This window comes from Xenopus laevis, chromosome 4L (assembly GCF_017654675.1).
Source record: "Xenopus laevis strain J_2021 chromosome 4L, Xenopus_laevis_v10.1, whole genome shotgun sequence".
In the NCBI taxonomy this organism is placed as follows: Eukaryota; Metazoa; Chordata; class Amphibia; order Anura; family Pipidae; genus Xenopus; species Xenopus laevis.
The window spans coordinates 123,598,251-123,623,829 of NC_054377.1; the positions used below are offsets into that span (position 1 = coordinate 123,598,251).

Below are 25,579 nucleotides of genomic sequence, written 5' to 3' on the forward strand. Positions count from 1 at the left end.
GAAACCAACAAGGATTTAGTCTCAGGACTACTTTGAAGCAGCACTGAACATTAACTAGGTACTGAACATTATGGGGCACATTTACTAAGGGTCGAAGTGAATTTGAGGGAATTTTCGAAGTAAAAAAATTTGAAATTCAAAGAAATTTTTTGGATACTTCGACCATCGAATAGGATACTACGACTTCGAATTTACTTCGACTCGAAGTAAAAATCATTCGACGTACTGTCTCTTTAAAAAAACTTCGACTTCAATACTTCACCAAGTTAAACCTGCCGAAGTGCTATGTTAGACCTTCTACAACCATTTTCTAAGCCTTTACATATCGAATAAAAATCGTTCCATCGATCCCTGAAATCCTTCGAATTGTTTGATTCGAACGATTAAATCCTTTGAATCGAAAGATTCAAAGGATTTCAGAGATCGATCGAATGATTTTTATTCGACCACAGGATTGCCAAATTTGCTGAAAAAACTTCAAATTCAATTTTCGAATTAGAAGTTTTTTTAATTCGATGGTCAAATTTAGAAGTTTTTTGTACTTTGAAATTCGACCCTTGATAAATCTGCCCCTATGGGTAGAATAGCAATGACAGCTCAAAGCAATAGAACACAAAGCAATAGAACACATGGACACATCAGTCTTTTTTTAACAAATGTAAATATGTCAATTACACACAATTGATTCAAAAAGTGATCAGACTGTTGGGATCCCACGGTTTGATCTTTGATAAATCAGCCCCTGTATTTTCAAATTACTTCCACATAGACTGACACTTTCTTTTAATGTCTTAGATCTAAGAGTGAGATACTGTATGAGAAGGAGTCCAAAATATGTTCCGGTGTTTTAATGCCTGGCTGGTAATTTGCCATTTATGGAATCTCACTGTACAAAGAAACTTCAAGGCACTCCTTGGGGAACTGGGATTTTTTCTGGCCTTTAGGTACAGCATAAATGTATTGATCATTGTTCATGTTGTACAGGGTATCCCCAGCATTCTGTGACCCCTGAAATATAAGCACAAGAACACCTCTTTATAAGACAGTATGCCTCCTCATCATAATTTATTTATATAGTACCAGAAAGTTACTCAGAAATGTACATTAATGTGTAACAAACAATGTCTTACAATATTCACAACACTTTAACAAACATTGGTTTACGGGATAGTTCAATAAACACCTTGGGGTCGATTCACTAAAGGTTGATAAAGTGAGTGTTATTTATAGTATGCCAGAAAACATTTATCACTTCTTAAATTTTTAGAATTAACGATCGATTCCCTAAAAGTTTACTTGTCTAACTTAAGAAGTGATATTTTTACGTTCATTTTAGCTGAACTGTGTGCGGTATTTAATAGCATGAGTTATTTTGTGCGATATTTTAAGCCATTTGATATAATTACATGTTATTAGTGCAATCTATAGCACCTAAGACATTTGGGATACCACTGGCAGAGTAGAAGTCTCTTTTTACAGTATTTCTAGCCATTCCTTTCCCTGGGAAACTTAATATAATTCCATGACACAGAATGTAGTGCATTCTAGACCTGCCCAAGGTAAAGTATCATGAAAATGTGTTAGTGGCGGTACGTAAGGCTCCAATTCCTCATAAAAAATTTTTTTAATTGCTGCCCTACAGCTCCTCACTACAGCTCCTCTATTAATCCATCTGATGTTGTTTAGTAACGCCTACTCCTAGGAGGTGTTATATTTCACAGTAATTATCGCACTGTTTTATGCTTTTAATGCTTAAAAGATGTTAGTGAATAATGCGTTAGAGTTAATTCTATTCTATAAGTATCGCAATGCGATTAGAATACCCTTGTGCAGAAATGTAGAATTAACGCTTGCGATGTTCCATTAGCGCATAGGAAAATACTTTGATGAATCGTTCCTTAAATAACGCGTCTTAAATAACCCACAAGGAGTAACAACCTTTAGTGAATCGCCCCATTGTAGGGCCATATTAACTCTATCCAACTACCTGCATTAACTACAGTGAAGAAGTTTAATAGCTACTCCATGTTTAGGCCTTTGCAATGTAATTAGATACCCATTGCATATATATACAAAATAGGGTAAACAGAGTGTTGTAAAATGATCTGTCTCAGAAGTTCCAAACACAAAGTAGCTTCAGTTTCACTGTTTGCTCAAGATATAACAAAAAACATAGATTTTCTTAAAGGGAAACTTTCGCGAAAATGATTCATATAAGCTTCATCATACTGAATTAAGAACCTTTCTAAATACAATCAATGAAAAGGTCTGCATCCTTTTTGAAATAATCAAATTTATGTTCACTATTCCTCTCTCAGCATCTGTTTTTCTTCATTCTGTAATCTTGCAGCAGTTGGGTGTCAGATATTCATTGACAGTTAGATCTAATACATCTTATGGGGGGGGCTCCTTTCCTAGCAGATGAATTAGAGCTCACTCAAATAACTAATTCCAGTACAAACAAAATCTAAAAAAATTACTTTTTACAAATTCTGCATGTAGAGAGACAGGATTTCTGGTGATTTTAATAGCCCTGCACTTATAATAACAGTTAAATACATACTGGACCAACCATGAACCTCTGGAAATTTAAAGATGTTGTGGGACCTAATAATAGGTTATTGAACTAGAAGGCATTTGAGTATATAAGTAAAACTGATGTAATTTATATAGGAGAGCGCCAAGGAGTAAATAGGATGCTCTCAGTCTTTTAGGAGCTTAGGCTTCCCAGGACAGCCAAATTAGAGTTTCATACAATTTTACACTATTTTAAGACGTGCAAACATATTCCTCAGTGCTGTGCAATAAATGTATGTACACATTTAAAATACTTCAATTTGAGCTCAAACAACACAACTACATCATCTGGGAAAAAATGTTGCCTTCAGTTAATCAGAACTTTGAAGTTACATGCCATTAGGGGTTTGTATATGGTCTGACTACAATCTAAGGGGCATGTTTACTAAAATTGGAGATAAATATGTCTGGGGATGTTGCCCATGGCAACCAATCTACAGTTAGATTTAAACAGTCCTCTACAAGTTAGGAAACAAAAGCAAAAATCTGATTGGTTGCTATGGACAACATAATCAGATATATTTATCTCCAATGTTAGTAAACATACCCCTAAGTATTCTGAATCCAAACCCTTCAAAAATACTGGCTACATCCCAAAAAAAAATCCATGCTTCTTAATAGCAACAATCCTTTCACTGTCAGGGGTAACTTTTTGATAAGGGTGAAAAACATAGGAAAACTTTATCACCTGTTGTAATGAGTGATTGGGCTCCCCACCAGATCTCAAGGCTAGAATAAAAGAAATAAGAGAGGAAAATAGTTAATAGGCACAGTTTTAGATGTGAATTGTTACACTTATTCATTAATATCCAGTTTGAAACCAAGAGACTCTATTCTAGATGGGGTCTTTGAATAATGAAGAATAAACCCCACCTCCCACAAATCTATATCCCTTTTAATACAACTCAAACCCTTGTTTGCCCTTGCAGCTGCTCCTCAGCTACCCCCAGATCCTTTTGAATTATGAATTATGGATTTGCCTAAAGCAAATAAATGACAAGTATACATTTCCCAAAACTTTGGAACAACTGAGTCACTTCTAATCCTCCTATATCACATAACCCCTCTACCGTCATTACAAGGTAGATCTACTTAACATTTGTCCCAACACATACTGTGAGTATTAACAGAGGACAATACAGTGCACCGTGTTACAGTTACATTTACCAACTATCTGTCATATTTGTGCATCAATTATACCTTGTGTTGTAAAATCTGTGTAGACAACAGGACTCCTGCAAATATTAGGAGAAAGTGGAAATTTGCATTTATGTATCCCATGCACAGATACTATAACAAATTCTAAAGTTGCATATAAACAAAATTTGACTTACATATCCCTGGTGGAGGAACCTATGAAGATGGGGAAAATGTATCCATTTTAATATACAAGTCCATATCTTTTCATGTTTAAAGATACTGTACACAAACATTGACTCAAAAATAGGTATTATTATTATTAACATGTATTTATAAAACTCAATACATTAAAATTAGGATAACACACATAACCCAACAATTACCAATTAAACAGGGCCCAATTTACAGGTTAATTTTGTGCATAATATGTATACAGACATAGAATATTTAAATCTAGTAATATCTACCTGTCAAAGGAATAATTGATTACTCGCCCGATAAAATAAAAAATATTAATTTCAATGAACTCATCAGTGATTTCTATTCCGGAAAAATAGAAATTATTTTCTTTTCCTGGTAGGCACTACTAAGTGCAGGTTATAAGTACAGTATTAGTAGCAAGGTGTAATTACTTGATCAGCACTGATATTATTGCACTATATGAGAATTATGGAAGAACTGAACTGACACAAAAGTAAAAGAAAAGGGAGATTCAGCTGCTGTAATATCAAAGTACTATCTGGATGCATAGATCACTAAAGCTTTACAGTCCTGGTCATATAAACAGCACATAACTGATATATCAGTCCTGTTATACATAGAGAATATTGCCTTATTATTATTATATTTTTTTTAGCATTTTATCTTGATGACATTTTGGTGTTTTTTAAATATACTTATTTTGAATTATCATTTTCCATTATTTAGGAGGCAATTTGGATTGAAGACTTACGGTAACCTGATTATACAGAACAGATCATAAAATCTAAAAACCTTGACTTTTTTTTTTTAAATTGAATCTGAATAATGCTCTCAATCCGCAGCCTGTTACTTACTGGAAGTCTTGGGGGTCTCTCTGTCTTCTGATTAGTAGGAGATGATTATAGTGAGGAGGTGATACTGACAATTTATTGTTGAACCCACTACCTGGGTGGGTTATCTATATTCTCTCGGCATCAAGGTGGCCTGGCTAAATCACATTCAGGTTTTTGAGAGGAATTGAGATGATAGTGATATATTTTTGTGCTTTATTAAACACACTTTTTAATGTACTTGGATAAGGCATATGAAGCAAATTCTGTGCTTACCATGTTTAGTGACAAGCAGATATCCGAGACAAGCACCAATTAAGATTGTAGAAATCAAGGCCAGAGCCCCAACTACAATATACGCAATAAAATTATTTGATGAAGCAATGTTTCCTGTAAAAGTTAAGAGGAAACAACAATATATTAAATAAATGTTCTTTTTCTGGTGGGCTGTCTGTCCATGAACTTGCACTATTTATTATTGTTACATTATACTGAAATATTGCATTAGGTAGACAAGACAAATAAAAAGTTGCATAAGGCTACATACATATGGACAATGAATAGCACGTGCATTCAGGGTAACTAGTGGATCTGTACTTAATGTATTTGGCTACATCTTGTAATGTCCATGAGTGTTATGCAGATTAAACATAAAATGGTGAATTTATTACAGTTATCCAATAAAGGCCTAAGACTAAGGGAGAATGTAATTAAAATTGCGAAGAGAAAAACAATTGGCACCAATAAGAAATAAAAATCCACATCTCGCTATGGAATATTGTTCTTTAAACTGTTATTGCATTGCGAATTTTAAGTGCTTGAAGGTGTCGTAATCTTTTGGAGCAAACATAACGACTTTTTCAGTAAGATGTTTTATTACATTTACTGCGCATTGGCGCAAACTATAAAATTCGCAAGCAGTCGGAAGTGGTCTTTAAACAGTTTCCGGGTTTGCAAAAGCTATATTAAATTCGCGCAAAGCAAAATTTGCTCGCAGAAAGGCTTAACTTTTTGCATTGCGAACAGTTTTTCCATTACTGACTTTTATTACATTCCCCTATGAGACTGCAGAAATCACGGTCAGAGCCCCATGTGAATGATGAGTGATATCCCTACAGTGAGTAACAACCGTTTGGCTTATTTGTTCTGCTACCACTATTAATAGGGATATGGTCTTAAAAGTTCTTGTGGTAACATGGGGTTGGTTTAAAGTGAGCGTGGTATAAAAATGTTTTATAAAAAAGTCTGGCCCTCTGTAGCACAAAAGTGCTATAGAGGGTTGCCTTTGGAACTGTCAATAAAACATCTTTGTGCACTTAAAAAACACTTGTGTGTAAGAAGCCTTAAATATACTTTACTTTGGTGCATATGGTTATTACAGGATAGGGTGTAACATTTTTATAATATACACTGGCCTAGGGCCATTTAAATCATGTTATAATAATAATAATAATAAATAATAATAATAATAATAATAATATATGGATTTCATAATATTATTATCTGCAATGATCATTAGACCACATGTGAGGTCACTTCCTGTATTGATTCATTGTTTATGGTTTAATCTATATTGGTATTACAAGTCCAGGAGAAAGGTCCCAATGGATTAGGGCCTCCAATATAAGAAAGAAAAGCAGAACAGAGATATAAATATTTGAAAAAAAAAAAAAAACATAAAAAAAGAGAGAAATTACAACCGGTTTCAGAATAACAATGTTTATATCATGCTAAAAAAATAATCTCCCCAAAACAATGAATCCTGGAAAAATTAGATAATAAATCACTCATTGTGAAATGCTGTCAGTGCAGTGCTCAATTGGTTTGAGAAGAATACTAGATGTTTGCAGTAACAGCCACTATTAGTTTAAATACCAAAGAAATCAAATAATCCTCAAATTCAGAGAGCACAAGGATCCTCCATGGTAACTAGGCTGGATACTCTGGATTGAAAGAAGGCATAAAGTGAACATGACCCATACACCATATCTTGCGCAGTGTGGGACTTATTCATTGTCAATGTCACAGTCCTATCTGTGGCCTGCAAAATATATCACCTCCAAGCACATTTAAAGGGCATGTAAAGTCTAAAATAGAATAAGGCTAGAAATGCTGTATTTTGTATACTAAATATAAACATGAACTTACTGCACCACAAGTCTAATCGAACAAATAAGTTATGCTTTCAAAGTTGGCTACAGGGGGTCACCATCTTGTAACTTTGTTAAACATCTTTGCAAGACTAAGACTGTGCACATGCTCAGTGTGGTCTGGGCTGCTTAGGGATCATCATAAACAAAGCTGCTTGAGTTCTGCATGGCTGGAAAGTAAGATGTGCGGTCCCCTGCTGTTCATAAGTATGATTGTTTCCCCGTTCAGCAGTTAGGGACTGTCTGACAATTCCTATCCACAGCAGTAAATGAAGGGAGAATTTCACTGAATACAGTCAGGTTTCTTATAAAAACAGCACACGTTTTTTAATTAAAGTATATTGGAGATAGGTTTCTTTTTCATTAAAGAAAGTAAAAATGGGATTTTATTTTTTGCCTTTACATGCCCTATAAAGTAATTTCTAAAGATGACAAATTGCAAAAATGTGTTCCGATATATACAGTTTAGGTTTTTCCTTTTAAATCTTTTATATCATGCACCTGACCCACAAGTTATGCCTTGCAAGAGGGTGTTAGTTTTAGGATAAGAATGATTTTGCAGAGCTCTTGTATCTATTTCTATTGCAGCAGGACTGATTAATGTATGGTCCTTCCACTGTGAACTATAACTTCCAGCAACCCCCAAATCTTTGGTTGTACAACACAAAAAGCTTTGCTACAATCATATTGTAACTATCTTATTTGCTATCCCTCTACTTGTATGATGCTATTCTAAAGGGCACCACTGTATGAGGGCACCCTGAGAAGCAGCTCTGCTGCCAGGCACAGTACAAGTATATGGAAATTTATGCTCAGTACACAAGAATAACATGTATGGTTCATGCCCAGGGGGGACTCGGCCAATCTAGAGCATGTATGTTTAAAAAGTGAATCCTAATAAATAATACACACAAATGACTATGAATAAAACCCTCCTCACCTGTCACAGTCACATTGAGGAAAGTTCCATTACCGTGTCCTGTAATTTGCATCTGACCAAAAAACACAACTTCACAGAAATACATTCCGGTGTCTGTGAGTCCTACATTGTGCAGCTGTATGCTGGCTGATCTATTGTTCAGGAAATCTTCTGTACTTTCTTTGGTCAGTCTGTCCTTAAAATCATCACTCCGAAATATATCAGCCCCGTGCAGCACATGTCTGTACCATTTGTACCAGCCAATGGGTAGATCCAAGTTGATCATGTTGTAGCTACACTGTAGGTTGGCTGTGCTGCCCTCTATGACATTCACTTCAGGGATCTGGGATACTTCTATGTTCTGTGAGAGAGAAGCTGAAGTGTACATACAAGTCAGGCTTTTATTTATATCAATCCTCAGCAGGTTAGAACAAAGCAGTGAATGTCAGATTTGTATCCATAAATACACATGAAAACAAGGCAGAAATTTAAGCTTAATCAATCAACAAACGTAATCAATTCAAAAACACCTAACATAATTCCCCCCCATATCCATCTTATTGTGTTGCTTCACCTTGCAGTGCTGCCAGTATCAGTAAGAGCTCCGACCCTTTCATCTTCTCTTGTGAATTAACAACACGGAGTTGTTGCCTTATTCATGACCCCAGGTATTAGCTTCCTGAGGAAATTACAGTAGGTCTCTTATAAATATCTGGTCAGAGCTAAAGACCTATGCGTTAAAATTAGCTTTTTCTCAATGTATTTTCTTCAAGCAAAAATGTTTACTCTCCTGCAAGTATTTATGTTAAACAAGGAACGTTATTTGCTTATTTAAGTAATCCTGATACGGTATTGGGACCTGGAGTTGGATTGTTCTCAATGTGATGAGTAGACAAGACACTGCATTCAGTCCAGTGGTTCAATATATATTTCTGCGTCAGTTTATTATTACAGTATTTCTTTCTGGGAGTCCTGTGTTAGGACATTACAGGAGGACATTACATTACAGGAAAGCAAGTGGATTTATAATATGCAAATGTTCACTCCACTGGGATTAAATATTGACATTAACTCAATAGCATTTTTATAAATACAGTATTTTAGGTGTTTTGATTTACTTTTATAACTATAAATGGAATCTGAGTATACACAAGCATTTTATATTTGAGAACTGCAATGAACTTTATTTACTGTATATAGTTTTATTCATATTATTATATCAGTTTAAATACTGTTATTCTTATTGTTTATGTACTCAACACATGGGGGCAGATTTATCAAGGGTCGAATTTAGAGTTCATGGGAGTTTTTAAGAACTCCCATAAACTCAAAATTCAAATTTTTAATTCGATCCTTGTTAAATCTGACCCTTGTTAACCATTGATTGTTATCAGGATGGTTTTGTTGCATTACAACTCCATATTGTTGGATAATGTTAATGAATTACAACCCCCTATGCATAGAAGTCCAGAAATCCAGACATAGAAAGTGGCAAAAGACCATTTAAGTATTAGGAAGTAACTCCAATTCCAACAATCCTTGATTTACACAGAAAGAAGTAAGGTTTTTAGAATAGTGATCATTACTATGAGTGTGTGCCAGCATGGTTGCCAGCCTAACTTAGTTTCTTTTTATGAGAAGGTAAGCAGGGACCTCGATTCTGGGATGGCAGTGGATGTGATTTACTTAGACTTTGCTAAAGCATTTGATACAGTGCCACACAAAAGGTTACTGGTTAAATTAAGGAATGTTAGCCTGGAACATAGTATTTGTACCTGGATAGAGAACTGGCTAAAAGATAGACTACAAAGAGTGGTGGTAATTGGAACATTTTCTAATTGGACCAGTGTTGTTAGTGGAGTACCGCAGGGCTCTGTACTAGGTCCCTTGCTTTTCAACTTGTTTGTTAATGACCTGGAGGTGGGCATTGAAAGTGCTGTTTCTATTTTTGCAGATGATACTAAATTGTGCAGAACTATAGGTTCCATGCAGGATGCTGCCACTTTGCAGAGTGATTTGTCTAAGTTGGAAAACTAGGTAGCAAACTGGAAAATGAGGTTCGATGTTGATAAATGCAGGTTATGCACTTTGGCAAAAATAATATAAATGTAAATTATACACTAAATGGCAGTGTGTTGGGAGTTTCCTTAAATGAGAAGGATCTAAGGGTTTTTGTAGATAACAAGTTGTCTAATTCTGGGCAGAATTCGTCAGCGCTGTCCACGAGTCCAAAAGAGGACAATATTAATTATCAAAAATCAGCTTTATTTCAACAAACTGTGTGGAACAAACATTGTGCAGTGGGTGCGCTTAGACTTTCTTGCCAGAAAACTCAGCACTTCCTCAGAGTCAATTTAAAAATCACGTGTCTCAAGATTTAAAAACTGTGCAAATTAACCCATTATATAATCTTAAAGGTAAAGTGCATATTTGTAGTGCAGACATCAAACATCAATATGCTTAATACAATATACATCCATTGTGCAAATATGTGAATTAAAATATGGACTCCAGTCCTTAAGAGGGATATAAATGAGCTGGAGAGAGTGCAGAGACTAAGTGCAACTAAACTGGTTAGAGGGATGGAAGACTTAAATTATGAGGGTAGACTGTCAAGGTTGGGGTTGTTTTCTCTGGAAAAAAGGCGCTTGCGAAGGGACATGATTACACTTTACAAGTACATTAGAGGACATTATAGACAAATAGCAGGGGACCTTTTTACCCATAAAGTGGATCACCGTACCAGAGGCCACCCCTTTAGACTAGAAGAAAAGAACTTTCATTTGAAGCAACGTAGGGGGTTCTTCACAGTCAGGACAGTGAGGTTGTGGAATGCACTGCCGGGTGATGTTGTGATGGCTGATTCAGTTAATGCCTTTAAGAGGGGCTTGGATGATTTCTTGGACAGACATAATATTAAAGGCTATTGTGATACTAAATTTATTGAAACAGATGCAGTTCGCATCTGAGCTTACCCAGAAAAACGTGTCCTCTCGTCCGTACACTGCTCTCGTGGAAAGTCTGCCACTCCACACCGATACTTCCGCATTCGTCAGCGCTGTCCACGAGTCCAAAAGAGGACAATATTAATTATCAAAAATCAGCTTTATTTCAACAAACTGTGTGGAACAAACATTGTGCAGTGGGTGCGCTTAGACTTTCTTGCCAGAAAACTCGGCACTTCCTCAGAGTCAATTTAAAAATCACGTGTCTCAAGATTTAAAAACTGTGCAAATTAACCCATTATATAATCTTAAAGGTAAAGTGCATATTTGTAGTGCAGACATCAAACATCAATATGCTTAATACAATATACATCCATTGTGCAAATATGTGAATTAAAATATGCTAAAATATGTTAAATCATGCGCTATTACCTTCAGAGGTCAGTGTTATAAATGGCTTATGAAATATAAAAGATTCAACATCTATAAATACTAAACGTATAACTACCCGTAATAAATTGTGAGATAAAATTGTACATTTCTATACTTTTGATGTATAATTATTTTAAAAGAACTATTATTGTTACAATAAATATACTATCTTTATCATTCTCTCTGGGTCCTACCTATGTGTATCTCTTATTTTCCCATTTCTGTCATAATATATTAAATATTAAACAGTAGATTTTAAGTATTAATATAATCTTGAGTCATTATTGGGATTCGGATTAGTATATTTATTGTAACCAATAATAAGTCTTTTAAAATGAATATACATCAAAAGTATAGACATATTCACTTTACCTTAAAGATTATATAATGGATTAATTTGCACACGTTTTAAATCTTGAGACACGGGATTTTTAAATTGACTCTGAGGAAGTGCCGAGTGTTCGGCCAAGAAACTCGTAAGTCTAAGCGCACCCACTGCACAATGTTCGTCCCACACAGTGTGTTGAAATAAAGCCGATTTTTGAAAATTACAATTGTCCTCTTTTGGATATCTAGACAAGGGACACTCCTTTGAAGACAGCAAGGTCCAAATCTTGGATAAAGAAGACCGCTGGTTTGAACGAGGCGTGAAAGAGGCGATTCATGTCAAGGTGGAGAGACCATCTCTGAACAGAGGTGGGGGCCTTCAACACCACCTGTCTGCTACATACAATGCTGTTCTAACATCTGTACCCCGGCGGATTCAGAACACTTCACACATCCATTCATGCAACTCTCACAAGTAACACCTGTATCTAGGAGTTGCATGACACATTGGATAATCCTATCACAACTACACAGAATCAACACCTCTGTGAGTTTCTGTCAGGGAACCGGGAGTTCCCTCTGGGGAGTAGTCCGGATATAGGAGGAAGCCCCTCAGGAGGGATCAGGATCGTGGTATCCAGGGATTCAGCAAAAGGGGTAATAGAGTTCAGGCAACAGGTCAAAAGGCTGGCAGAATATAATCAAAGTCCAAAGTCCAGGCAGGGGGTCAATAACAAGAGATCAATCAAGAATAGCAGCAGGAAAACCCAGGAATCTTTACAGGAACGAGATCCTATTTTCGGGCGCCATCTTGGCGCCTCAGGCGTCCTTTTAAAGGGGATTTTTGGCGCCCTTGCGTCGGCGTCAGCACGTCTGCGACCGACGCGCTGCGCCTGCGTCCGTCGCGCCGCTGTGACGTCTTCGCGCCTGCGCACTTGCGCGCAGGCGTCTCTGCGCCGGCGCCGCTACCCACGTGGCGGCCATGGGCACCGCCATTTTGGGAGCGGCGTCGGAAGGGGTAGTTGCGCCGCCCGGAGCTCCTGGTCCTGCTCCGGGCGGCGATCGTGACAGTACCCCCCCCTCACGGGGGGCCTCAGGACCACCGGGACAAGGCTTCTGGGGAAACTTGGCGTGAAAATCCCTCACCAGACGAGGAGCGTGAACATCACGGTGTCCTTCCCAGGAGCATTCTTCAGGGCCAAAGCCCCTCCACTGAATGAGATACTGAAGGGACCCTCTGGAGATCCTGGAGTCTAGGATTTTCTCCACCTCGTACTCGAGTTGACCCTCCACAGAGATGGCAGGAGGAGGAGATTGACCGCCAGAGAACCGGTTAGTGATGGCGGGTTTCACCAGAGACACGTGGAACACGTTGGGGATTCTCATCTCTGGTGGAAGCTGGAGTCTGACAGCCACAGGGTTGATTATCTCCAAGATGGGAAATGGACCCACGAATTTTGGACCCAACTTGGGAGATGGTATCTTCAACCGGATATTCCTGGAAGAGAGCCAGACATTGTCACCCACCTTGTAGGGAGGAGAGGATCTTCGACGACGATCCGCGAAAGTCTTATGAACAAGAGCGCTCTTCTCTAGGTTCAACTTGGTAGCAGCCCAAATAGCAGACATATGGGCTGCGGAATCGTCAGCAGCCGGGACGTCAGATAACACAAAGTCTTGGGGAAAAGCTTGAGGATGCTGACCATACACCGACATGAACGGAGACCTTCCTGTAGAGGAATGACAAGCATTATTATGAGCGAATTCCGCCCATGGGAGGAGATCAGACCAGTCATCCTGGCAGAGGGATACGTGGTTCCTCAGGAACTGTTCCAGGGCTTGGTTGACACGTTCAGCTGCCCCATTCGTCTGCGGATGGTATGCAGACGAAAACTGAAGAACAATTCCCAAGTCTTTGCATAGTGAACGCCAGAATTTGGCAGTAAACTGGGTGCCTCTATCGGAGACGATCTCCACCGGGAAACCATGCAGGCGGAAGATGTACTGGATAAATAGCTGGGACAACTCCACCGCAGAGGGCAACTTCTTCAGGGGGATGAAGTGGGCCATTTTGGAGAATCGATCAATGACAACCCAGATCACAGTGTTCCCACCAGAGGGAGGAAGTTCGACAATGAAGTCCATGGACAAGTGGGTCCAGGGACGAGAAGGAACCGGCAAAGGCTGTAGTAACCCACTGGGGCGAGAGTGGCTTGACTTAGATGTGGCACAAACATTACAAGCAGCAACAAAGTCCTTCACATCTTTGCGGATATCAGGCCACCAAACCAGGCGTCGTAAGAGTTCAAGAGTCTTAGCTGGACCAGGATGTCCGGCTTGCCTGGAGCAATGGGTCTGTTGCAGGATAGGCAGACGCAGCTCAGGAGGAACAAATGCCATTCCAATGGGTGTATCAGAAGGAGCAGAAGACTGACCAGCCAGGATTTGGTCGGCAAACTGTGGATACAGGGAGGCAATAATCTTGATTGGAGGAATGATTGGCTCTTGTCTCTCAGGAGAGCGATCCACCGGAGTGAAGCTACGAGACAAGGCATTGGCCTTCAGATTCTTGGAGCCTGGGCGATAAGACAAGATAAAATTAAATCGAGAGAAGAAGAGAGCCCACCTTGCTTGTCTGGGGTTTAGCCTCTTGAGGGACTGGATGAACTCGAGATTCTTATGATCGGTGTAGATCTGAACAGGAACCAGAGAACCCTCCAGGAGGTGACGCCACTCTTCAAGGGCAAGTTTGACAGCCAAGAGTTCTCGGTTCCCGACATCGTAGTTCTGCTCTGCGGACGAGAACTTCTTGGAGAAATAAGCACAGGGATGCAACTTCCCATCAGCGGGGTGTCTCTGGGACAGGATAGCTCCGGCTCCGACTTCAGAAGCATCAACTTCGATGCAGAAGGGTAGTTCAGGATTGGGGTGTCGGAGGACAGAAGCGGACGTGAAGGCCTCTTTCAAGGACTGAAAGGCTTCAATGGCAGATGGAGGCCACAAGCTGGGTTTACCCCCTTTCCGGATGAGGGCCAGGATAGGTGCAATGCGGGAAGAGAACCCCCGGATGAACTGCCGATAATAGTTAGCAAATCCGATAAATCTCTGGATTGCCTTGGTACTCAGCGGGATAGGCCACTCCTGGATGGCAGACACTTTCACGGGATCCATCTCAAATCCCTCAGGAGAGATTATGTATCCTAGGAAGGGAATCTTGGACACTTCGAAGACGCACTTCTCCAACTTGGCGAAGAGAGAGTTCTTCCTCAGACGAGAGAGTACCTCCTTCACCTGGGAGCGATGGCTTTCTAGGTCTTTAGAAAAGATCAGGATGTCGTCCAGGTACACGACTACGAACCTTCCTAGGAGATCCCGGAACACATCGTTAACAAACTCCTGGAAGACGGCAGGGGCATTGCAAAGGCCGAAGGGCATAACGAGATATTCATAGTGCCCGTCACGAGTGTTGAAAGCCGTCTTCCATTCATCACCCTCACGGATGCGAATGAGGTTGTATGCCCCCCGGAGATCCAACTTAGAGAATATCTTCGCCCCCTTCAGCTGGTCGAAGAGCTCTACGATCAAGGGCAGAGGGTACCTGTTTTTTACAGTGATTTTATTCAGGCCCCGGTAATCTATACATGGCCGAAGACCTCCGTCCTTCTTCTCCACGAAGAAGAACCCAGCCCCAGCAGGAGAGGTAGAAGGGCGGATAAACCCCCGCTGGAGATTTTCTTGGATGTATTCCTTCATTGCGGTAGTCTCAGCAGGAGAGAGAGGATAAGTGCGGCCTCTGGGGGGCATGGCTCCTGGCAGGAGTTCGACAGGACAGTCGTAGGAGCGATGTGGAGGAAGGAATTCCGCAGACTTCTTACAGAACACATCGGAGAATTCCTTATAACAGGAGGGAAGAGACTTTAACTCGGTAGAGGAGATAGTTACCTTCTTGAGGGGTTTAGCAGGAAGGCAATGCTGTAAGCAGAATGGGCTCCAACGAGAAACCTGCCCTGTTGACCAGTCTATGGTGGGATTGTGCAGGCGCAGCCAGGGGAGACCCAAAACAAGAGGAACAGCGGGACAAGAGATGATAAGAAACGAAAGTCTCTCTTTATGCAGGGCCCCAACCTGCACAGGTAGTTCGCCAGTGGTCATCGTGAGTACAGAGTCCAGGGGTTTATCATCTATGGCAACGATCCGCATAGGAGAATGCAAAGGAAATAAGGGAATTCCCATGTACTTAGCAAAGAGAGCGTCCATGAAGTTACCCCCGGCTCCGGAATCGATGAAAGCATTCCCGAAGATGATTTTATCAGTCAGACGAATCTGAAAGGGAAGGAGAAACCTGTGTGAGTTTTCTTGGGTCTTCTCCTGAAACCAATCACGAGACTTTTGAGTAGTGCCCCCTACATGAGTTACCATAGACATACCTCGGGGTACAAAACTCTTAGCCTTTGCAGGACAGGCATTGGCAAAGTGGGAATGTCCGCCACAATACAGACACAGGCCTGACATCCGTCTGCGGAGTCTTTCTTGTTCAGTGAGGCGAATTCTTCCCACTTGCATGGGTTCCTCCTGGAGAGAAATGGATGCTTGGGCAGGCGGAGTGACAGGAGCCTGCAGGAGAGGCCTCTGGAAGCGGGGTGCCAACAAGGGTTGAAACTTCCTGACGCGATCTCTCAGGGCTTGATGCTCTCTCAGAAGAGTGTCCACCTTGACAGCCAAGGCGATGAGGTCTTCAACTTGCGTGGGTAATTCACGAGAGACCAGGTCATCTTTGATGCGAAGGGAGAGACCATTATAAAATGCAGTATGGTATGCGTCGTTGTTCCAACGAGTCTCAGCAGCAAGTGTACGGAATTCAATAGCATACTCCGCTACACTGCGACTCCCTTGGCGGATTTGGAACAGACGGGAAGCAGCGGATGTCACCCGGCCGGGAGCATCGAAGACGATCTTAAATTCTTTGAGAAATGCTTCTGCGTCATCCATCAGTGGGGACTGCTTCTCCCAGTGTGGAGATGCCCACTCGAGAGCTTTCCCTGCCAGACGAGTAATCACGAACCCCACCTTAGCACGTTCAGAGTCAAATTCAGTGGGGTGTAGGGCAAATCGAATCTGGCACTGATTCACGAATCCTCGACAGGCTTGAGGATCGCCATCGTAGAGAGGCGGAGCAGGAATATGAGGACCAGAAGTGGAGGGCTGGGTAGCCATGGCAGCAGCCGCTTGCGGAGGAGGTGCCGGCAGGGGGGTCGCTGGTGTCAACAAGGAGAGCTTTTCCAAGATCGCCTCCAGCGTGAGTCCCACGTAATTCTGCCGGGCTTCATACGCCTCCATGCGGGAATGCAGACCCCGAAAGGCCCTGCCGAAATCTGGCTGAGCTTCTGGCTGAGCTTCCTCAGTGGAATCCATGGCCCGAAAATAATGTCAGGGAACCGGGAGTTCCCTCTGGGGAGTAGTCCGGATATAGGAGGAAGCCCCTCAGGAGGGATCAGGATCGTGGTATCCAGGGATTCAGCAAAAGGGGTAATAGAGTTCAGGCAACAGGTCAAAAGGCTGGCAGAATATAATCAAAGTCCAAAGTCCAGGCAGGGGGTCAATAACAAGAGATCAATCAAGAATAGCAGCAGGAAAACCCAGGAATCTTTACAGGAACGAGATCCTATTTTCGGGCGCCATCTTGGCGCCTCAGGCGTCCTTTTAAAGGGGATTTTTGGCGCCCTTGCGTCGGCGTCAGCACGTCTGCGACCGACGCGCTGCGCCTGCGTCCGTCGCGCCGCTGTGACGTCTTCGCGCCTGCGCACTTGCGCGCAGGCGTCTCTGCGCCGGCGCCGCTACCCACGTGGCGGCCATGGGCGCCGCCATTTTGGGAGCGGCGTCGGAAGGGGTAGTTGCGCCGCCCGGAGCTCCTGGTCCTGCTCCGGGCGGCGATCGTGACAGTTTCTTCAGATGTCACCTCTTTGAAGAGTTACAATGTGCCATTGTAAATGGATTAGTGGAAGAGTTTATATGCCGAGAACTTTCCACACCAGTCAGTTGAACTGAAGAAACTGCTCGGATGAGTAGTGAAACGTCTTCATTGATTACTCAGCAAGTCCAGTTGTTTTTAGATTGACCTATACTAGATATACTATGACCTGGATGAATGAAAATCTTCATAGTCATGTTGTCCTCTTTTGGAGTCGTGGACAGCACCGACAAATGCGGAAGTACCTTTATTTGCAAGTATTGTGATACTAAATTCTATAGTTAGTATAGATTTGGGTATATATAATTTATGTGACAGTATGGAGGGGTGTGTGCATGGATGCTGGGTTTTCATTTGGAGGGGTTGAACTTGATGGTCTTTTTTCAACCCATTTTAACTATGTAACTATGTAAACACTAAACATTTTCCATAACACTGGATGTTGATTGAAATGATTGAAAATACTACACTATATGAGCTCCTGATTTCTCTGTTGCCATAATGGCTGTTCTTTTTTTGCATTGTGGGATATTATATACAGACAGGAGACTTGCAGAAGATGATCAGGAGAAAAAATCCTGATTACTGGTTATAGTCCTGTCTGCCACTGCAAGAAACATACAGTACAAAAGATAATGGCTTGATCAATGCACATTCCCTGGTCCCCTGTTTCACTAGTAATTTAGTTTATTTATGTAAGTACACATATTTCACAAGCGGAATTTTTTAGTTATGAAGTTATGATCATAAACTTGCCAGGCCACAAGCTCCCACACGCCCCCCTTTCTGTGTATTTTACTTAGCTTTGGAGGGCTTCCACAACCCCCCGTTTGTATATTTTTGTCACTACAAGAAAGAAGAGTGCTTAAACAGGATGTCCACCGTTTTAAAATGTTATCAAAGTGATAAAACTTTTTTTTCAAAAGAAAGACTTTCCCATCGACAGTAATCATGTCCCATTCCAAGTGCTTCTGTTTTAGAGAAAATAATCTCATTTTGTAAAGTCTTTACTCGTTGTTTGTTTAATTAATTTTGCCTATCTGTTTCCAGCTCACTAATCATTCCTAAGGCCTACCACCCAAAATTGTACTACAGTATATAGTTAAGGGGAGATCCTACTATTGGTATATAATGAGGCAAAATGATTTTGATCCCATGAATGATGCACTTTTTTAAATAAACAAAAGTAAATTATTAGCTGTAGTAGACAATCACTGACACTGCCTACTGTTGCAAAATCTGTTACCCAAAATATTCCCAAAATAGGTCCCTGTCACGATTCCATGTGGTGAGGATCTCCCTCAATCACCAGCAAAAACAGAGACATTATTTACAATGCCAACATGAGTAAGTACTAATAGTAGTAATTTATGAACAAATTAAAAAAAAGCAAAGGACCAAAGAAAGACCCCTGTGGCACACCACTTACAACACTGTTCCAAATAGAAAATGTTCCATTTACCACCAATTTTTGTATTCTATTTTTCAGCAAGTTCTTCTAGCATGTACAAGCATTTAGCAGTAGCTGTTAAGGAGAAACTGTTGGATAGGCCAAGTTTGATTGAAGATAAGTTTATTCATGTGAAAAGAGTATATACACACAGCTGTGACAAAGCAGTGTAACAGCGATACTCTAAAAATTCAGCACACAGGCACACACATATATATGGTTAACAAAGGCTCAAAGTCACGTAGGCTTCGTTATCTGAAAAGGCATACAAAGGGTGGAGGGGTCCACACAGCAAGTGAAAAAGCAACTTCTCTGTTACATAACGCAATATGCTAAGGCAGCAAGTACACCGTGGCCCCTCTATAAGAATAGTTCAGCATGACTCGTCAATAATGGTCTTTTAACAGAAAAACAACTTAAGCATCTTGCAAAACTCTATAATATCAAACGGTATGAACAAAATGGAGTAGAGAAACAAAATGGATCCTGTTTCTCTTCCACATTTCCTCCCTGTTGTTCATACCTGAACATATTTACACACTCTTCTTTTCCAGGCCTCTCCTCCGCTCACTTATTTCTTAATAGCAGGTTCAGTGGCAGTACAGAGTTGCCTATCTGGGCTCCCATCCAAATCAGCAAGCTCTTCCTTATCCTACTCAAACAGGGAATGGGATCCTTCTGTGGATAAAGTTGGCCATAGCACAGAGGATTGCTGATTAGCAGAAGGATGTGTTCATTTTAGCCAGGGGCCCAATAGACAGACATTCTCCCATTGACAGTCTGTCCATTTAGCTCCTGTTGCTTTATTTGCTGCAACACAGAATCGATCTTACGGCTACATACAATACAAGGCATATTATAATAACACAGACTACAGGTGCCATAAAAGACTTAAAGAAACTAAGTAACCAAGTTCCTACACTCCCCATCCATGAGAACGGATTCCACCCCTCCTTAGCGATATCTCTAGCTCTCTGCTGTAGCTCCTTTACCTTGTTCATGTGGGCCTCAATTGGGTCATGCAAATCTTCGATCCAGGTGAAACACTCCTTACCTATAATGGCGCAAACCCCACCTTCTACTGCTAGTTAGTAATCTAGGGCCATTCTATTTTGTAAGGCTACCTTCCTGACTTGGGCTAACTCCTGTGGAAAAAAACAGTCCTGTCCATGGGGATCTACCAAACAGTACCTCAAAAGGGGATAACTGGAGCGGACCCCTGGGGGTGTGCCTCATGGATGATAATGCAAGTGGCAGTGCTTGTACCCAGGTCAGGTGTATCTGTTCACATAGTTTGCCTAACTTAGCTTTCAATGTGCCATTGGCGCTTTCAACCTTGGCTGAAGATTGTGGGTGGTAAGGGGTGTGTAGATGTTGTTGTATCTGTAACCCCTTTAACACTTCTACAAATATTTTCCGTGTAAAGTGGCTACCTATCGGACTCAATTGTTTCAGGCAGTCCATAGCGGCAGACAATCTCTGTTATCAGTTTCTTAGCTGTGAATGATGCTGTGGCTTTCGTTACTGGCCATGCTTCAATCCACCCTGAAAACATGTCTACACAGACAAACACATATTCGTACGTATTACATTTGGGTAACTGGATATAATCTATCTGTAACCTCTGGAATGGTACAGTGGTTTTACCAAATGTTTTTGAGGTGGTTTTTCTCCCTTACCTGAGTTATATTTGGCACAGATAACACATTTCTTTCAAAATTCTATAGCGTGTACCGCAAATCCAGGAGCAAACCAAAGCTTGTTTATCATAGCTATCATTCCCCCTTTGGAAACATGGGATGGGAGGTGCGTGGTATCTACTAACAAAGGAAATAAAATGGGAGGAGCACACAATCGACCATCCCCATGTTTCCAAACACTATTTTTCATCTTACACCCTTTGGCTTTCCATTTGGCATGTATTTGTGTGCCAGCCTGTTGTTGAAGGGCATTAAGAACATCCAGATTGACTGGTGCTGGTGGGCAGTCAGTGGTCATTACAGTTAATCTTACCTTCTGCCAATTCACAGGCCTTAATAAGGGCAAGTAATTCAGCACTTTAAGCAGAGTGTTCTTTAGGGTTAATAGACTGAGTGTAAGATCTCTGAGTTAGTGACAACAGGAAACTCTGCACCAAATCCCGCTTCTAGATGTTGTTACCTGGAACCAACTACAAACAGGTTAAGATCAGCATTTGGTATAGGTTCATCTAGTACTGAGTTTGCAGGTGTGTAGAATTGATCTAATACCTGTCATGTTCCAGGCTAATTTCACTGTCCTCCTGGAGCTCTGTAGGCAACACTGTTGCTGGGTTCAATACATTGCACCTGAGGAGAGTGGGACCAGTAGACTAACTTCATATTTTGTAAGCCTGGCTGCTGAGAGATGTTTAGTTGTGAGACTCTGTAATACAGCATGCATGGCATGAGGGACTATTATAAAAAGTTTGTTACCCAGCACTATATCAGCTGTTCTTTCCACAAGTGGCGGCTGCTGCTACTGCTCTCACATAACCTGCTGCAGCACTGATTACAGAGTCCAACTACCAGTGGTACACCACAATATACGACAGGACTGTAATTTTTGGTAGGTCCCTGGATAATGTATGGAGAACCAAATTATAGAAAGATACCTTAACCAGCAACCCCAGGTGCCGAAAATTCTATATAACAGGTCCCATGCCTGTACAATGTTCCCTTTGCAGCACAGTGAATATAATTTTTTAATTAATTGAAATGCTCTATGCCCTTGTATCAGTCAGGATATAAAACATGCTCAAATAATATTTAGGAACATTGTTTATATTGGAGTCATAAAGCAGTAAAGGTCTTTTTATAACTTTCAAAAATATATATATATATTTATATATATATATATATATATATATATATATATATATATATATATATATATATATATATATATATATATATATATATATATATATATATATATATATATAATATTAGGTCAATGAGAAAAAGCCACTTCTCTTATAAAACACTTTTTTTTTACCAATGATTGGGGTATCTCCATAGAGTGAAAAAATACATACCTGTGGGGCGTTTCTACCCCCAGCAGTGGGGGGAGGCTGGCTAATTCAAATTAGTGCAGCGTGGCCGGAGCCAAAAGCAACCAGTGCACAGAAAGCTGTGTAGGGGGAAACACATGCAGGTACCCAACCTCATGCCCTCCCTTCAAGTCTGCATCTCACTGACTGCAGGGGGGGGCAGAAAATCCAATTAAATTAGCCCCTGTTTTGATTTTTAACCACTAGAGTGCCTGGGGGGTGATACTATTGTTGCATGGGGCCCCATGATTTCTGATAGCAGCCCTGCACCAGTTCATCCAATTGTTTTAATGTCAGAATGTTGATTTTCCCCTTAGGGAATCTCATTGTTAGTGATGGTTGAATTTCTCCCGTATAGTTTCAGCGAAAAGTTTCTTGGGAAATGCACGAATCCCAAATTTTGACGCCGGTCGCAATTCGTAGCTAGCATCGGAAAATTCACCTGCGACTTTTCACGGCAATTTCGCAAATGTATTCAACGGCGGCGAAATGCGAAAATTCATGCCTGGTGAATAAATTCACCCATCACTTCTCATTGTGCAAAGAAAAATGATGGTGTTCTCTGGGGATCTGGGATTTGTTCTTGCCTCAAGGTTCATCAAATGTATTGATCATTGTCCGTGCTGTACAAGGAATTCACAACATTCTGTGTCTCCTAAAATAAAAACACAGTATTATTTCTGTACAAAACAGTATGCTTATACAGTAGATATTTGCTCTTGTTCCATAAACACCTTGTAGGATTATATCAAGTTAATGGGCTATCCAGCTACCTGGATTCTGTCCAACATGATTTTTAAAACTGCATAATTTAAAGGAGAAGGAAAGGCATCCTGCACTTGTTAGGCACCCCAAGTGATTGTATTGACTTGTATTGTACCTGAAAAAACCCTGGGCGGTGCTCCTATCAGCAGAAAACTGCATCGGCCCAGGATTATACCAATGAGCATCACGGATCGATACTCTTCCGTCTTCTGCTTTCTTTGCGTAGCTGCGCATGCGCAGTAGAATGAAAATCTAAACTTTAACTTGCGTTTACATGCATTTGCCCCTGGAAATTTGAAGCAAGAAGAAGCCGGAAGAGAATCACTGGAATAACCCGGGCTGGGGCAGTTATCTGCTGATAGGAGCACTTGCCCAGGTTTTCAATAATTCAATACAATCACTTGGAGGTGCCTAACATTTGGCACCCCCAAGTGCAAGATGCCTTTCCTCCTCCTTTAATCCTGTACTGGAGACCCTAATAATTGTTTATTGAACCAGAAGGCAGTTGACTATATCAGTAAACCTAAGTAGTAAAGTAATTTCTATAGTTATTATTATTATTATTATTAACATGTATTTATATAGCTCCAACATATTGCGTAGCACTGTAAAGTAAATGTGAATATACAACTAAATCACATGAATTATATGCATAGAACCTATGGAGTTACATACATCACAATCAATACTGGTACAAAAGGTGAGGAAGGCCCTATGCAAAAGAGCATACACTCTAAAGGGAAGTGAGTAATACACAAGGTGTGGGAGTGGGCAAGATTGAATTTAAGTGGGTGAGAAATGTGGTACTGTATGTGGTGTTGCATTTGGTAGTTAAGCAGAGTGAGGGTAGGCTACTCGAAAGAAGTGTGTTTTAAGAGATTTCTTGAAAGCAGAAAGGTGGGAGAAAGTCGGACAGACCTTGGGAGAGAGTTCCAGAGGAAGGGTGCAGCCCTTGCAAAGTCTTGAATGCGAGCATGTGAGGAGGTAATGAGGGAAGAATTGAGTAGCAGGTCAGTAGAGGAGCGTAGTAAGCGGTTGGGTGAGTATATAGAGATGAGTTCAGAGATGTAGGGTGGGGCAGAGTTATGAAGTGCTTTGAATGTCAGGGTCATTAATTTGAATTTTATTCTGAAGGTTAGCGGAAGCCAGTGCAGGGATTGACAGAATGGCGTGGCAGAGGTGGAGCAGTTGCTGAGGTGTATGAGCCTCACAGCAGTGTTCATTATGGACTGGAGCGGTGACAGTCTCTGGAGGGGAAGGCCAATTAAAAGAGAGTTACAGTAGTCTAGACATGATATGATGAGAGAGTGAATAAGAATTTTGGCAGCATCTTGGGTGATAAATGATCGTATTTTGGATATGTTCCTTAGGTGGAAGTGACATGATTTAATAAGTGACTGGATATGAGGAGTGAATGACAGGGCAGAATCTAGGATAACACCAAGGCACCGGGCCTGGGGAGAGGGGGTGATAGTGGAATTGTTAGCTATGATTGATACTTCCGGGATGTTGCTGGTGTTAGTTGGAGGAAAGAGAACCATTTCAGTTTTAGAGAGGTTTAATTTAAGGTAGCGTTGTGACATTCAGGTAGAGATAGTGGACAGGCAGGAGGAGACGCGAGTTAGGAGTTCTGGGTTGAGATCAGGAGATAAGAGATCGATCTGAGTATCGTCAGCATAGAGGTGGTAGTGGAAACCATATGAGTTGATTAATTTGCCGAGGGAGGAAGTATAGAGGGAGAATAGTAATGGTCCCAGGTCAGAGCCTTGAGGAACCCCAACAGAAAGAGGTAGAAAGATGCTACTCCGATTGTAGAAGACACTGAAGGAATGATTGGAGATGTAAGAAGAGAACCAGGACATGGCTGTGTCACGAAGACCAAGTGAATGGAGGGAATGGAGGAGGAGAGGGTGATCTACAGTGTCAAATGCAGCTGATCAAGCAGTATTAGTAGTGAGGAATGATTGTTGGCTTTAGCGGTTAAAAGGTCATTAGTTAGTCGAATCAGGGTAGTTTCAGTGGAGTGTTGTGGCTTAAAACCAGATTGTAGGGGTACATCAGGTTATTGTCAGAGAGGAATGAGGTTAGTCGGTTGTAGACTAGGCGCTCAAGTAGTTTAGAGATGAAAGGTAGCAGAGAGATATGTCAGAGGTTTTCAAGATTGGAGGAATCAAGAGAGGGTTTGTTCAGAATGGGGGTGTCAAGAGCATGTTTTAGTTGAGAAGGAAACAGTCCAGTTGAGAGCAAAGATTAAATAGGTGAGTTAAGGCTTTGATTAGACAAGGATTGGTATTGCCTAGAAGTTTTGAGGGAATTGGATCCAGTGGGCAGGTGGTAGGGTGAGAAGAGGCCAAAAGCTTTGCGACTTCCTCATCAGTGACAGAGGTGAAGGAGCACAGGAGAGATTGGGGAGTGTGGAGGGAGGGTGGTGGAAGTCTAGGGGGGTGTAGTAGTGCAATGTCCCTTCTGATAGTGTCAATTTTGTTTTTGAAGTGCTCAGCAATATCACAGACAGATGTGAATGGAGGGGGTGAAGAAGGGGAAAGGAGAGTGTTAAAGGTGGAGAAAAGTTGTGCTGGTTTTTTAGAAAGGGAGTTAATGAGTGAAGTAAGGTATGTTTGTTTGGCTTGGAAGAGGCCGGTGTTATAGGAGCGCAGGGCAGATTTGTAGCTACAAAAGTCTGATTCTGAGCGGGATTTGCGCCAGTGACGCTCAAGTGCATGTGAGTGTCTTTGGAGCGCTTTTGTATGAGCAGTATGCCAAGGTTAAAGTGGTTTGGGTCTAGCACGTTTAGTTTTTATAGGA

The 25,579-nt window shown here is 41.1% G+C and overlaps 1 protein-coding gene across 2 annotated transcripts; it reads right to left on the reverse strand.

The window, feature by feature from the left end:
• Positions 1-508: 508 nt before the first annotated feature.
• LOC108714582 (natural cytotoxicity triggering receptor 3) lies at positions 509-8,356 on the reverse strand. 2 transcript variants are annotated; one of them, XR_001935382.1, is made up of 2 exons: positions 3,266-3,449; positions 509-1,008 (listed from the first exon to the last, which is right to left on the reverse strand). XR_001935382.1 is itself a non-coding variant. In XM_018258939.1 (2 exons), exons 1-2 carry the CDS (start codon positions 8,203-8,205, stop codon positions 965-967), a joined length of 411 nt encoding a protein of 136 aa, XP_018114428.1. In that variant the 5' UTR covers positions 8,206-8,356; the 3' UTR covers positions 509-964. The 2 variants fall into 2 exon arrangements, 1 of the variants encoding a protein (XP_018114428.1); XM_018258939.1 differs by lacking the exon at positions 3,266-3,449 and adding an exon at positions 7,839-8,356.
• Positions 8,357-25,579: the final 17,223 nt, after the last annotated feature.

Coding starts and splice junctions, on each gene's coding strand:
- LOC108714582 (XM_018258939.1), bottom strand. CDS start 8,205: ATGTACACTTCAGCTTCTCTCTCACAGAACATAGAAGTATCCCAGATC. Junction 1,009..7,838: donor CCTCAATGTGACTGTGACAG/GTGAGGAGGGTT, acceptor CTTATATTTCAG/GGGTCACAGAATGCTGGGGA.